The 14,499-nt window shown below is 41.4% G+C and overlaps 1 protein-coding gene across 1 annotated transcript in view; it reads left to right on the top strand.

The window, feature by feature from the left end:
* The first annotated feature begins 1,900 nt into the window (after window positions 1-1,900).
* Window positions 1,901-14,499, top strand: part of TAF4B (TATA-box binding protein associated factor 4b) — a 112,048-nt gene continuing 99,449 nt past the window's right edge. The window contains exons 1-2 of the mRNA XM_061399705.1: window positions 1,901-2,779; window positions 13,821-13,966. Coding sequence (XP_061255689.1) covers window positions 2,437-2,779; window positions 13,821-13,966 — 489 coding nt within the window. The 5' untranslated portion in view covers window positions 1,901-2,436. The remainder of the gene's footprint in view (window positions 2,780-13,820; window positions 13,967-14,499) is intronic.

Here is a 14,499-nt window from a genome sequence, read left to right as displayed (position 1 = left end):
TGTTTAGTCACTAAGTTGTGTCCGACTCTTCCAACCCCATGGACTGTAGCCCACCAGGCTCCTCTGCCCATGGGATTTCCCAGGGAAGAATACTGAAGTAGGTTGCCATTTCCTTTTCCAGAAAATGTTGCAAGGCTCCATTTAATTCATTTACTTAGCAAATATTTACTAAATACCTTTTCAGTGCAATGTATTTTGCCAAGAGTTGTGTGTGGAGGATACAAGAATCACTAGTGGAGCAGTGGGAAGAGATGTGCTTTGGGATCAAACAGACTGGTTAGATCCCCAGCTTCATGGATAAATTACTCCTTTGCAGTTTTTTTAAGCCAGTACAAACCCACTCCAGTATTCTTGACTGGAGAATCCCATGGACGGAGGAGCCTGGTGGGCTACAGTCCACAGGGTCGCAGAGTCGGACTCGACTGAGGGACTTCACTTCAAGCCAGTAAAATGAAGTTTTTTGTTTTTGTTTTAAAAAGGAAGAAGAAAGGAAGAAAGCAAGAAGGAAATGTAAATATCTGTGACAAGAACACAAGAAGTACTCAATAAATCAGGTTTTCCTCTCTTCAACTCCACTTGGAGTTTCCTATAAGGTAAGTGATCAAGTAAGCCTTCATAAAGTGGGGAAGGGTGCAATTGATTTGGGTCTTAAGAAGGGTTCTTGATTTGGACTGGTTGAGATAACGGGAGAAGACAAACTCAGCGATTGACGTGTTTGGACTGGAAGTAGATCCTATTCTCTGGAACAGACTAGGAGGGTGAGAACTGGAAGCTGCAAAGGTCAGGATGCCTTTTATAATCTCATTCAGTATAGAGCAGGTTCCTAAAAACACAAAGTTATGAGGACAGTAGCCTGAAATCAAGGCATCTTCTCTGATTAGATCTAAGGGGCAAGTTTTTCCGTATTTGATTGTATTATTGATTCATTCACCACACACTTTTGATTTATTCAAAGAATAACACAGCACTTAAAATCTAAACACTAGAATGTGACGATACAGGAATCAAAAGACACTGTCCCAGTTTTGAAGCAGACAGACACATAAACAATTTAAATACGTTTAGGGAAGAAGGCAATGACACCCCACTCCAGTACTCTTGCCTGGAAAATCCCATGGACAGAGGAGCCTGGTAGGCTGCAGTCCATTGGGTCGCGAAGAGTCGGACACGACTGAGCGACTTCACTTTCATTTTTCACTTTCCTGCATTGGAGAAGGAAATGGCAACCCACTCCAGTGTTCTTGCCTGGAGAATCCCAGGGACGGGGAAGCCTGGTGGGCTGCTGTCTATGGGGTCGCACAGAGTCGGACACGACTGAAGCGACTTAGCAGCAGCAGAGGTGATAGAGTCAGGTAGAGCAGCTCCGAGAAGAAAAATATTTTTTTCTTGGGTCAGTTCAACTCTAATTATACGAAAATAAACACATTTTACCAACTGTAAAATTATACGCCACGCTTAAACATTAAAAAAAAAAAAAAAAAAAAAGGACATTAAGTTTTTTTTTTCCCCGAAGTGTCAAACGTAAAGCTCATTCTAGCGATGCTTCTGGAGCTAAACCCGCAGAAAAACACTGAGGAAGCGTGACTGAGTTCTTACTGTTACTGCTCTCCCAAATCGGTCCTCCACATCGTTTCCTTAAAAAGTAGAAGCTTGTGGGAAACACAGTCTTGGCTCCTCAAGGAACACGCAACTGGAGACTGCAAGGAGAAAGCAGAACGCGGATACCGCAGTTTTCCAAGTGCGGTCGGCCCTTCCCACGTGGTGGATTTTTGGCAACTGGCCCCACCTTCCTCCGGATTCCGGGGAAGAGTCTAACGCCCTCCGGAGCCGTCCCTAGTGACGTCACGAGCGCGATTCCAGTCTGCGGCCAATCACGCGGCCGGATTCCGGGGGAAGCCCGGGGCGGCGGCGGCGCCCTATGCGCGTGCGCGAGGTCTCCGCGTGGCTATATAAACATGGCTGGCGTGGCCGCGCGGCGGGGCCGTGCGGAGCGCGCGTAGGGGGCTTCGGGGCGCTCTGGGTTCGTAGGTTTGAAATTTCTGGCGGGGGATCCGCCGCGGCGAGTTTCGGTGGGAGGTGGGAGCCGACGTGACGCCCTTCCGGGAGCCGCGCAGCCGGACTCCGCTGCCTCTGGTCCCGGGGCTGAGGCGCCGGGTTGAGCCGGCGCACGTGTGAGCGCCGCCGAGGAAGCGGCGAGCGGCCGAGCAGGTGTGGCAGCCGGCGGGGCCGCGCGGACGGGAGGAAGGTCCGGGACGCCGGGGTCCCGCTGTCCAGCGCGGCGTCGGTCACTGACTCCTGTGTCGCGGCCCCGGCGCCTCTCCCTAGCGATGCTGTGGAGCTGGAACTGCACCGGAGTCGGCGGCCGCTTGTCAAGCCTCCTCTCGCCTCTGCTCCCGGAACGGCAGCGCCGCGGCTGCCGCTGATCCACCTAGGGGGATGCCCGCGGGCCTCACGGAGCCGGCCGGCGCCGCTCCCCCAGCCGGTGTGGGCGCCTCCGGGACCGTGACCATGGCCCCCGCCGCGGCTCTGCCCGTCCGGGTGGAGAGCACTCCGGTGGCCTTGGGCGCCGTGACTAAGGCTCCTGTCAGTGTCTGCGTAGAGTCCTCGGCGTCCCAGCCGCTGCGGTCCCCCGTGGGGACCCTGGTGACCAAAGTGGCCCCTGTCAGTGCCCTTCCTAAACTCAGCAACGGCCCTCGTCTACCATCTCCTCAGATAGTCGCCGTGAAAGCCCCCAACACCACCACAATCCAATTGCCTGCTAATCTGCAGCTTCCTCCAGGTACGTGGCTCACCTTGATAGCTTTAGCGGGCCAGCCGGCTGTGACAGGGGAAACGTCGCAGCCGATCGCGCCTTGTCTCTGGGAGTTCCAAAACACTCAGCCCAGAGAACCTTTCAACGTCTCGACTTTGCGGGGCAGTGATTTGTCTTGACAGTGGAGATAACCTCTTTGAGTCCTTACTGCATAGTTTTTCTTTTCATATTTAAGGAAAGCATTTTTCACCTAAGGGGCCACAGTAAAAGCTGGAGCAGCATGTTCGAGAGGGCCTTTGAGGCACTGGCTCTTAGATTCGGGAAGATAGAGATTCGCTCAAGTTTTATTTCGTATGGAGAAAAGATCAGTTTTTATATCCACATACTTAGATTACTGTGTTTAAAAAAAAAAAAGTGTTTTTAAAAGGTTCTTATGTGTTAAGACCGAAAGAGAATTTTAAACTGAAGCAAGCCTAAATAAGTTTACTAGAAAGAGGTGTGATGATTGTAACCTGCCAGAGTTGACAGGTCAGAGCCAGAAGGTTATTTGTGAAGCAATGTGTGAATTTCTGCAGTTAATGAGCCTGTGACTACTTTTTATACTAAAGTTTGCTCTGTAGGGCTGTTTTTCTTGACTGAGGCAAAGTTTTTGCTTTGTGATGACTTACATATTGTAAATATGCTGGAAGGTGTGTAAGTATTTTATCTTGTTTTCTTGCCTCCAGTGAAAGTCACTTGGAATTTCTGTGGGAGGAAAAGGCACATTTTCTCTTTGGAAAAAAATTCTGCTAGTAATTTTATTGTATTCTATGTGTTTTGCTTAGCAGCAGTGGGAGCTCTGACCAGCAAAGGTGGTAAAGAAATGGAAACCTTTTGGTTCACATGATGTCAGTTTCCCCTTAGCAGAATGAGGAGGCCTCTTTTGTAACTAATGTTCTGTTTCCGTCAGGAACATTGTGGAAAGATTAGTTCTTAACTTATGATGAACTTGTGTTTTAGTTTTGTATGGTACAGGAGGTACTTATACTTAAGACTGTGTGCTCCATTGGATACTTTTTTTTTTTTTTTTTTAATGTTCTGGAAGGACATCATCTATTAAGAGAATCATCATTAATTAACCCTGTACAGAACACAGGAGCTAGGTGGACAGAGACTATAGTCTTTTGTAGGACATTGCTTTCTACTAACCAGTCCCTGCAGGGCTTGCTTTTTTTCTTTCTTAACTTCTATACAGAGTTACTGTGCTGTTGGAAAAATTATCTTTCTCAAAAGACCTGATGTCAGTTTCCCACTGTCTACAAATTCCAACAAAAAGTAAACCCAAGTGTGCTCACAAAGTGCTCTTAGTCAACATTGCTACTCATATATAGTTTTGAGGTCTCCCCTAAATTGGTAAAATAAACAAAATCTTACAAGAGGAATACTAAAATATACACTAATACTTTGCTCAGTATCACACAGTAAGTTAGGTTTCCAGTCACATACTCTATGGCTGTACGATCCACCTCATCTGTACTGGTTCCTAGGACTGTGTCCGCTTGGAGGTTTAAAAGAAAATAAGCCAACCTCTGTGGCTTAGGAGTCATCTCTGGAAGACAGTACTGGCCTTCTGAATGCTGGGACTCACGGACTCGTTGATGTGGTTTTCTGCTGTGCCAGGATGTCCTGGCAGCTCCTGTACATTTCAGTCAAGCAGTTCCACTGAATATATTTTCTGCTGGTTCTAAATTGTCACCCTACATACCCTCTTATAAAGTAGTTATGAATTTGTTTAGATGAAGTACTCCTGATATGTTAAAAACGAAATTCCTATCTAGTCACCGAAGTTTGTTTAGAAATGATCAAAAAGTATTGAGAGGAAAACTTTCAAAAGTGGGAACTTGCTGGTGAGAGGGACCCGATCACTTACTGAGAACATACTGTGCTATGAAAATTGAGGTAAAGTTGACATACAATATTATATCACTGGCCTCTTTTTATACATTTAAATTATTTTGTTTGTTGGTCAAAATAGATAGCAAATAAGGAAAAAGTTCTCTAAGGGTAAATAATTCGTCCAGTGCCAGACAACTCCTAGATATCAGAGGGAAATTGAATCCAGCTTTGTTTAACTCTTTCCACAGCACTGTGCTTACCACTTGATGTGCATGTATAATATGCCTCCTGAGTAGCAATGTTAAAAGGTGATTTATAGAATTTTAGAGCCTAATCTTTTTATTACACAGAGAAACCAAAACTGAAACTTGCTAGAGCGAAAGAGCAGCAAGCCAGGACCACAGCTTAAGTATGCAATACGCTAACACTTGTTTTGCCGTGGGAGTGCTGTACTGTGCTTAGTCACTCAGTCGTGTCCGGCTCTTAGCGAACCCATGGACTGCAGCCCACCAGGCTCCTCTGTTCATGGGAGTCTCCAGACAAGAATACTGGAGTGGGTGGCCATGCCATCCTCCAGGGGATCTTCCCAACCCAGGGATCGTACCCAGGTCTCCCGCATTGCAGGCGGATTCTTTACCTGCTGAGCCCCCAGGGAAGCCCATGCTGTGGGAGAAACATCCACAAAAGAGAGGAGATAAATTGTCTTTAGGAGTTACTTAGGAGGTAGGATGGTACTTTGAGGAGCAGCTTTTGGAATTTCTGCTCAAGTGTAGCAGAAGAGCATACTCAGTTTGCACTCTCTTGGGTGCACAATAAGATAACTGATAACCTGAGGTATGACATAGAAACACTGATTAAAATAACACTTGGACACTGATTAAAGTAATGTTTTAAAGAGTTTATCAGTCTTGTACTAGTTCTTTTATAGGCCAAGGATTAGCAGAGGATTACTCAAAGATACTTAAATTACCTAGGAGTCAGCTCTGATTTTTCCAAGGTAATGAATTCTTTGTGTTTGCTTTCTCTTTACTTCAAAATTTCCTCTGTAAACTGAACTATTTTTTAAAAATGTACATATGTACCACAGGTTTTTCTTGGGAGCAGGAGCTGGAAACAAAAAGAGGGGCATTGTGAGGAAATGAAAGAAACTGTAGCAAAGCCCTGAAGATTATTCCGTGGAATATTTTTGCTAATCTCTTCAGTCTTTTCTCTTTTATGAATTTGTGGGATTCAGACCAGACTGTGGCTCTTTGTATTTTTGGTATCCTGTGCCTCTTCTATCATGTATTTGAGAGTGATGAGGAAGGACTTGATTGCTTCTTTTATGTCACAGTTCTTTTATGAACTGTGCTTCATAAATTCTGCTTCCATAGTCTTACTGTACAGAAGTTTGTAAAAGTTGCTGGTGAAATGGATCACATCCTTTTTTATCAACTCCTTCATGCTGAGACATGGTGTGGGTTTTGCATCTTTCTCGAATTCTGAATCAGTATCTGGATAAACTTGAGGTTCTTGTTTTCACCCAGCTTTATCAGAGGGATATTACATGATCATCTGCTCCCAAGGTTGTCCCAGTACTCCGGGACACCATGGAAAGTGTTGGCAGTTGTCTTCAGTGGTCACCAATGCCCCGGTAACTCATCTGGTAAAGAATCTGCCCGTGCTGTGGGAGAACTGGGTTCGATCCCTGGGTTGGGAAGATCCCCTGGAGAAGGGAATGGCTACCCATTCCAGTATTCTGGCCTGGAGAATTCCATGGACTGTATAGTTCATTGGGTTGCAAAGAATCTGACACAACTGAGCAACTTTCACCTTCAGTGCTCACCATATGTACCAGCCATAGTTTGGATTTCAAGGGCTGTGAAGTCACTTTGACTCACATTTACCCTTACAGCATTAATAACAACTACTACTGACAACTTTAAAATTCATGAATTTGCTCAGAAGTATTGTCTCATTTGATCTCTTTAACAATCTTGCAAAGTAGGTATGTCTCTCAGTCCACAAACATGAGATGTCTTCCCATTTATTTTAGATCTTTAATTTCTTTAAATGACATTTTATAGTTTCCAGATATTGCTTTTGTACTTATTTGGTTAAATTTATTCCTAAAGTGTATTATTTTTTATCTTATTGTAGGTGGAATTTTTTCTTAATTCTGTTTACAATTACTCATTGGAAATGTATAGAAATACAGTTGATTCTTCTTTATTGATCTTGTATCCTGCTTCCTAGCTGAACTCATTTATTAGTTTTAATAGTTTTTTTTTCATAGGTGTTTGGATTTTTATATACAAGATCATGATATATGTGAATAGATGGTTTTACTGTCTCTTTTGGATGCCTTTTATTTTCCTGTATCATTGCCCTGGTTAGAACTCTGAGTATAATGTTAAGTGGTAGTGATTGTAGGCATCCTTGTCATGTTCCTCATCTCAGGAATCCTGATCTTAGGGTAAAAGAATTTAGTCTTTCGCTGTTAAGTATGATGCTAGCTATGAGTTTTAAACCAACCTTGCATATTGAGATAAGTATCACTTGATCAAGGGTATAACACTTTTTATATGTTGCTGAATTTAGTTTGCTAGTAACTTTGTTGAGAATTTTTGCATTGGTATACATAGGATATTTTGGTTTTAATATGAGGGTAAAACAGACCTTACAGAATGAATTGACACATGTTTTCTATTCTTTTTTTAGAATAATTTATGAAGACCTAGCATTTTTTTTTCCTTAGATATTTGATATGGAGAGTGAGTGAGTGAGTGAAGTTGCTCAGTGGTGTCCGACTATTTGCAACCCCGTGGACTATAGCCCACCAGGCTCTTCCATCTGTGGGATTCTCCAGGCAAGAACACTGGAGTGGGTTGCCATTTCCTTCTCCAGGGGATCTTCCCAACCCAGGGATCAAATCAGGTCTCCCGCATTGCAGGCAGACATTTTAACCTCTGAGCCACCAGGGAAGCCCTGATATGGAGAAGGAAATGGCAACCCACTCCAGTACTCTTGCCTGGAAAATTCCATGGATGGCGGAGCCTGGTAGGCTGCAGTCCATGGGGTCGCTAAGAGTCAGACACAACTGAGCGACTTCACTTTCACTTTTCACTTTCACACATTGGAGAAGGAAATGGCAACCCACTCCAGTGTTTTGCCTGGAGATGGGGACAGGGACAGGGGGAGCCTGGTGGGCTGCCGTCTATGGGGTCGCACAGAGTCCAACACGACTGAAGCGACTTAGCAGCAGCAGATATTTGATAGAATTCATCAGTGAAGCCATGGGGAACTGAGCTTATCTTGTGGATACAATTTTAGATTATTCATTCAGTCTGTTTGTTAGAGGTCTATTCAGGTTGCCCATTTTCTTAAGTTAGTTTTAGTAGTTTATTATGTTTCTAGGAATTTGTCCATTTCATATAATTTATCTAATTTATTGGTTTATAATTGGTCATAGCATTCAACTAGAATCCTTCTTTCCGTAAGATTAGTGGTAATATCCCCTCTTTCATTCCTAATTTTAGCAATTTGAGCCTTTTCTACTTTTTTTCTTGGTTAATCTAGGTCAAGATGTATCAGTTTTTTGATCTATTCAAAGAACCAACTTTTGGGTTTTTTTTTCTCAGTTGTTTCTCTATTCTTGATTCTCCTGACCCTGCTCTAATCTTTATTAATTTTCTTTCGTCTGCTTGCTGTCATTTTTGTTTAGTTTTTTTCCCAGTGTCTTTAGATAGAAGGTTATAAAACTATTACTTTAAATTATCCTTCTCTTAAAATACAGGGATTTACTTTCTGTAGTCTGTTTTCAGTCTGAAGAACTTAATTTAGTGTTTTCTGTCTGATGCTAGCACCCAGTCCTCTATGTTTTTATCTGAGGATGTCTTTTTTTTTTTTTTAACTTTTTATTGGGGTATAGTTGATTTGCAATGTTGTGTAAGTTTCAGGTGTACAGCAGAGTAAATCTGTTATACCTACACATATGTCCACCCTTTTCTAGATTGTTTCCCATATAGGCCATTACAAAGTATTGAGTAGAGTTCCTTGTGCTATACAGTAGGTCCTCATTAGTTATCTATTTTATGTGTAATAGTGTGTATATGTCAGCTCCAATCCAGGATGTCTTTATTTTGTCTCCTTCTTTGAAAGATGTTTTCAATGAATATCTGATTGTTGGTTGATAATTATTTTTGTTTTTCTTTTTCCCCAGCAAGTGGAATATGTCATACTCCTGATGTCTGGCCTCCATTGTTTCTGATGAGAAGTTAGCTGTTAATCCTGTTAACGCAGTTCTCTCGTATATTTTTCTCTTATTGTTCTCAAGGTTTTATCTTTGTACATTTTTATCATGATGTGTCTTTGCATTTATCTTATTGGGTTGACCAAAAAGTTTGTTCAGGTGTTTCCATCTTATGAAAACTCAAATGAACCATTTGACCAATTCAAAACTTAAGAGTTTGTTGAGCTACTTTGATGTTTAGATTATTTTTCACCAAATTTGGGAAGTTTTTAGCCATTATGTCTTTGGATATTTTTCGGCTCCTTTCTCTCCCTCCCTCCCCGTTTCTGTCCCTCCTCTCCTTCTGGTATTCACATTAGGCCTGTGTTGATGTGCCTGTCACTGTGCCAGGTTTCTGTGAAGCTCTGTTCATTTTTCTTCATTCTTTTTTCTCTTCATTCTTTGGATTGCGTAATCTCTATTGAACCGTCTTCAAGTTCACTGACTTATCTTTCTGCTCATTCAAGTTTGCTCTTGATCCTCTCTAGTGAAATTTTTATTTGAGTTTTTGTACCTTATAATTACAGAATTTCTTTTTTTTGGTAATACCTGTTTCTCTAATGGTATTCTCTACTTAATGACAGAATCATCATCATCATATCTTCCTTTACTTCTCTAAGCATGATTTCCCTTGGTCTTTTGACATATTTATAACAGTTACTTTGAAGTCTTTGTTAAATCTAACATCTGATTTCACTCAGGTGGTTTCTGTTGCCTGCCTTTCTCCATGTGTCATTCTTTTTTCTTTGCATGTCCTATAATTTTTAAATTAAAACTAATATATTGACACTTTCAGTGGCTAAAGCTCCATGCTTCCAATGCAGGGGGCCCAAGTTCAATCCCTGATCAGGGAACTAGATTCCACATGCCGCAACTAAGACTCAGCACAGGCGAATAAATGAATATTTTTTAAAAGTTAACAGAGTGACTTTTTACTCCCTTGAGTGGATTATTGTTGTTTGTTTTTTAAGTGTCTGGCTGAACTATTTTAATGAAATCTGTTTCCCTCAGAGGATATAGCTTAAGGCATAAGCACAGCCTCCCTGGGATAACAGAGGTTTCAGCAGGGCTCTTTTCGATTGTTTCTTTCTCTGATAGCTCTGTTAAGCTTTCTGCCTCTGCTGGTATCATGCCTAGACTCCACTCGCTGCCAGTACCTTCTTGTTTTCAACAGCACCCTGAGGCCTAACTAGCTTCATAGTCTAATTCAGTTAAATATGGACTCATCTACGGGAAGTAGTTTCTGAGGTCATTGAGGTTCTAACCCCAGTAGGACCCTTCTTAGTTGTTTCTTTATCTTGTTCTCTGTGGTAGACCAGAGATAGACCTGTGACTTAGCATAGCTTGTATCTTTTAGGAAGATATCAGAACCCTTTCTTTTAATTGTTCATTGTATTTGAGAATGCCCTTAGTTTGACCTTTCCCACACTCTGAAATAAAGTCAGTTTCTCTTGGGAGATGTTTGGAGCAGGTACTCAGGACAGTGGCATGCTTCTTTCTGAGTGATGTCTCTGCTTTAGAAGTGGAGAACTGGGCTTGGGTGGTGACCTTTAGTCTGCTCTGCTTATCTCTTCCATCATGGAACTCCCACCCCATGAAAGAGCTGGGGTGAGGGTGATGGCGGCCCAAGTATTCTCAGTCGAGTCTTCCCTTTATGAGTAGGGATGAGTAAAACAAGAAGCCTGGAAACCCTTGGATGCACTTGTCTCCAGTTTATTTTCTTCTGTATTCAGCTTGAGGTGGCAGAGATGCAAGATGCTGTCCCTGAAAAGTAGCATAGCCCTCAACTGGAAGCTTGGGAGAGAGGGACACCCTCCGTTGGCCACATTGCCTGAACTGAGAAGGCAGAGGGGTGGGTCATGGTTCAGATGCCACAGATTCTTGTTGTTCTTACTGAGTTTTAGTAGATTCTTTTTAATAAATTGTCTAGTCATTTTCTGTATGCCTTTGGGCAATTTCTGAAGACTTTAAATAGTTATTTTTAAAAATAATTTTTACCAGTTATGCTTGTTTTGCTGGGGAATGGCTTTATGGAGCTCTTCGTGTCCAGGAATGGAACTCCAGCTATGACTGTTCTTGCTTGTGCCTACTACTTACGTAGACAAGAATTTCTTACAATAGAAATACTGGGTTAGAGGGTATGCAAATGGGAACCAGTTTGGCACAGTCGTGTAGAGTTAAATGAAGCAGTTGTACCAAACTATACTACCAGCTTTAAGATTTTAAGAGTTTTTGTTGCTATACATCTCTGTAACACTTAATATTGTCAATGAACTTCTTAATTTTTGTCTGCCTAGGTAGACATAAAGTGATATCTCACTGTGGTCTTAATTTACCTTTCCCTGTCATTGGTATCTGTGTTTCTTTTGTGCATTTTGGATGTTCATTCTTTGAATATATGTGAACTAAATTTTTCTTTCCTATTTTGTGCTTTGTCTTTTTACCTCATGGTATCTTTGGCTAAGCAAAAGTTTTAAAAATATAGTGGTATGTATCAAGTTTATTTAGTTAAGAAATCCTTCCCTGTTCCAAGTTCAGAATGACAGTTTTCTACATTGTTTAAGAGGTTAAAAGTTTTTATTCTTGTATCCTTAATGTCCTTGGGTTTTTGTGCATGGTGTGGAACATTTCATCTTTTCCATTTAAGTAACTAATTATATAGTAGCTCTTTTTCTCACTGATCTGCAGTACTCTTAGAAGAATTTCATATGACATATCTGGAGGCTATTTGGGATTTTCTATTCCATTGGTCAAAAGCAAAGGAGAAAAGGAAAGATATAAACATCTGAATGCAGAGTTCCAAAGAATAGCAAGAAGAGATAAGAAAGCCTTCTTCAGCGATCAATGCAAAGAAATAGAGAAAAACAACAGAATGGGAAAGACTAGGGATCTCTTCAAGAAAATCAGAGATACCAAAGGAACATTTCTTGCAAAGATGGGCTCGATAAAGGACAGAAATGGTAGGGACCTAACAGAAGCAGAAGATATTAAGAAGAGATGGCAAGAATACACAGAAGAATTGTACAAAAAGATCTTCACGACCCAGATAATCACGATGGTGTGATCACTCACCTAGAGCCAGACATCCTGGAATGTGAAGTCAACTGGGCCTTAGAAAGCATCACTACGAACAAAGCTAGTGGAGGTGATAGAATTCCAGTTGAGCTATTCCAAATCCTGAAAGATGATGCTGTGAAAGTGCTGCACTCAATATGCCAGCAAATTTGGAAAACTCAGCAGTGGCCACAGGACTGGAAAAGGTCAGTTTTCATTCCAATCCCAAAGAAAGGCAATGCCAAAGAATGCTCAAACTACAGCACAATTGCACTCATCTCACACGCTAGTAAAGTAATGCTTAAAATTCTCCAAGCCAGGCTTTAGCAATACGTGAACCGTGAACTTCCTGATGTTCAAGCTGGTTTTAGAAAAAGCAGAGGAACCAGAGATCAAATTGGCAACATCTGCTGGATCATGGAAAAAGCAAGAGAGTTCCAGAAAAACATCTATTTCTGCTTTATTGACTATGCCAAAGCCTTTGACTGTGTGGATCACAATAAACTGTGGAAAATTCTGAAAGAGATGGAAATACCAGACCACCTGATCTGCCTGTTGAGAAATCTGTATGCATGTCAGGAAGCAACAGTTAGAACTGGACATGGAACAACAGACTGGTTCCAAATAGGAAAAGGAGTACTGTATATTGTCACCCTGCTTATTTAACTTATATGCAGAGTACATCATGAGAAACGCTGGACTAGAAGAAGCACAAGCTGGAATCAAGATTGCCAGGAGAAATATCAATAACCTCAGATATGCAGATGACACCACCCTTATGGCAGAAAGTGAAGAGGAACTCAAAAGCCTCTTGATGAAAGTGAAAGAGGAGAGTGAAAAAGTTGACTTAAAGCTCAACATTCAGAAAACTAAGATCATGGCATCTGGTCCCATCACTTCATGGGAAATAGATGGAAAACAGTGGAAACAGTGGCAAACTTTATTTTGTTGGGCTCCAAAATCACTCCAGATGGTGATTGCAGCCATGAAATTGAAGGACGCTTACTCCTTGGAGGAAAGTTATGACCAACCTAGATAGCATATTCAAAAGCAGAGACATTACTTTGCCAACAAAAGTTCGTCTAGTCAAGGCTATGGTTTTTCCAGTGGTCATGTATGGATGTGAGAGTTGGACTGTGAAGGAAACTGAGCGCCAAAGAATTGATGCTTTTGAACTGTGGTGTTGGAGAAAACTCTTGAGAGTCCCTTTGACTACAAGAACATCCAACCAGTCCATTCTGAAGGAGATCAGCCCTGGGATTTCTTTGGAAGGAATGATGCTAAAGCTGAAACTCCAGTACTTTGGCCACCTCATGCAAAGAGTTGACTCATTGGAAAAGACTCTGATGCTGAGAAGGATTGGGGGCAAGAGGAGAAGGGAACGACAGAGGATGATAAGGCTGGATGGCATCACTGACTCGATGGACATGAGTCTGAGTGAACTCCGGGAGTTGGTGATGGACAGGGAGGCCTGGTGTGCTGTGATTCATGGGGTCGCAAAGAGTCAGACACGACTGAGTAACTGATCTGATCTGACCTGATCTGATTCCATTGGTCAGTTTGTACTGTCTTGTACTGTTACCATACTGTCTTAACTGTAGCTTTATAAATAGTTTGATGTCATGAGGAAAGTGTTTTGCGTTTTTCAGGAATATCTCATCCATACATTTAGACTTTTAATATTTTAAATAGCTTTGAGTAACAACATTTTTCTGTATTATATATTGTAATTAGTAGACATGGAATTCAGTATTTCCTAACTATTCACTTAATCAAAGCATTTTACAGCATTGAAAGAAATGAGAGAACAAAAAACGTGAAGATTATGCTTCATTTATTAGCTCACATTTTGTTTTCTGTTAACTATAGGAACCGTTTTGATCAAAAGTAACAGTGGTCAGCTGATGTTGGTATCTCCTCAGCAAGCTGTAACAAGAACTGAGACCACAAGTAACATAACTTCAAGGCCAGCTGTACCAGCAAATACGCAAACCGTCAAAATCTGTACCATGCCGGTAGTATACATTAATGTTTTCTTCATCCTTCTTAGTTTTCTAGCAATTATCTTCATATAAGTGTGTATGTATTTGCCAGTAAAAACAATATAAAAGATCATTCTGCTCAACTGTTTGAATTAAGCTACTTTCCTTGAACATGTTAATTTTATCAAGATGTTTGGTTTTGTCATTTGGTAAAATTAAAAATTTAATCTTCATACTCATATTTTGTTGTCCTCAAGGGAATGTTCAAAGGGCTATTTGCATCTCTAAATGGGAAGAAAATAACCATTCTATTTCAATTTTAATTTGTGGTAAGACATTAACACTACAGTTTACAGTATTCATTTTTATCTATATCATATAGGAGTTATCTTTAAAAAATTAGAAATCTACTGTAATATTTCATTAACTTGGCTTTTTTTTTTTTTTTTTACTTTACAATATTGTATTGGTTTTGCTATACATGGACATGAATCTGCCACGGGTGTACCTGTGTTCCCGATCCCATCCTTCTGGGTCATTCCAGTGCACCAGCCCCGAGCATCCTG

The sequence above is a fragment of the Bos javanicus genome, chromosome 24, assembly GCF_032452875.1.
Source record: "Bos javanicus breed banteng chromosome 24, ARS-OSU_banteng_1.0, whole genome shotgun sequence".
NCBI classification, from domain to species: Eukaryota; Metazoa; Chordata; class Mammalia; order Artiodactyla; family Bovidae; genus Bos; species Bos javanicus.
Note: the sequence above shows the minus strand (reverse complement) of the source record. Positions and strands in the feature narration are given on the sequence as shown.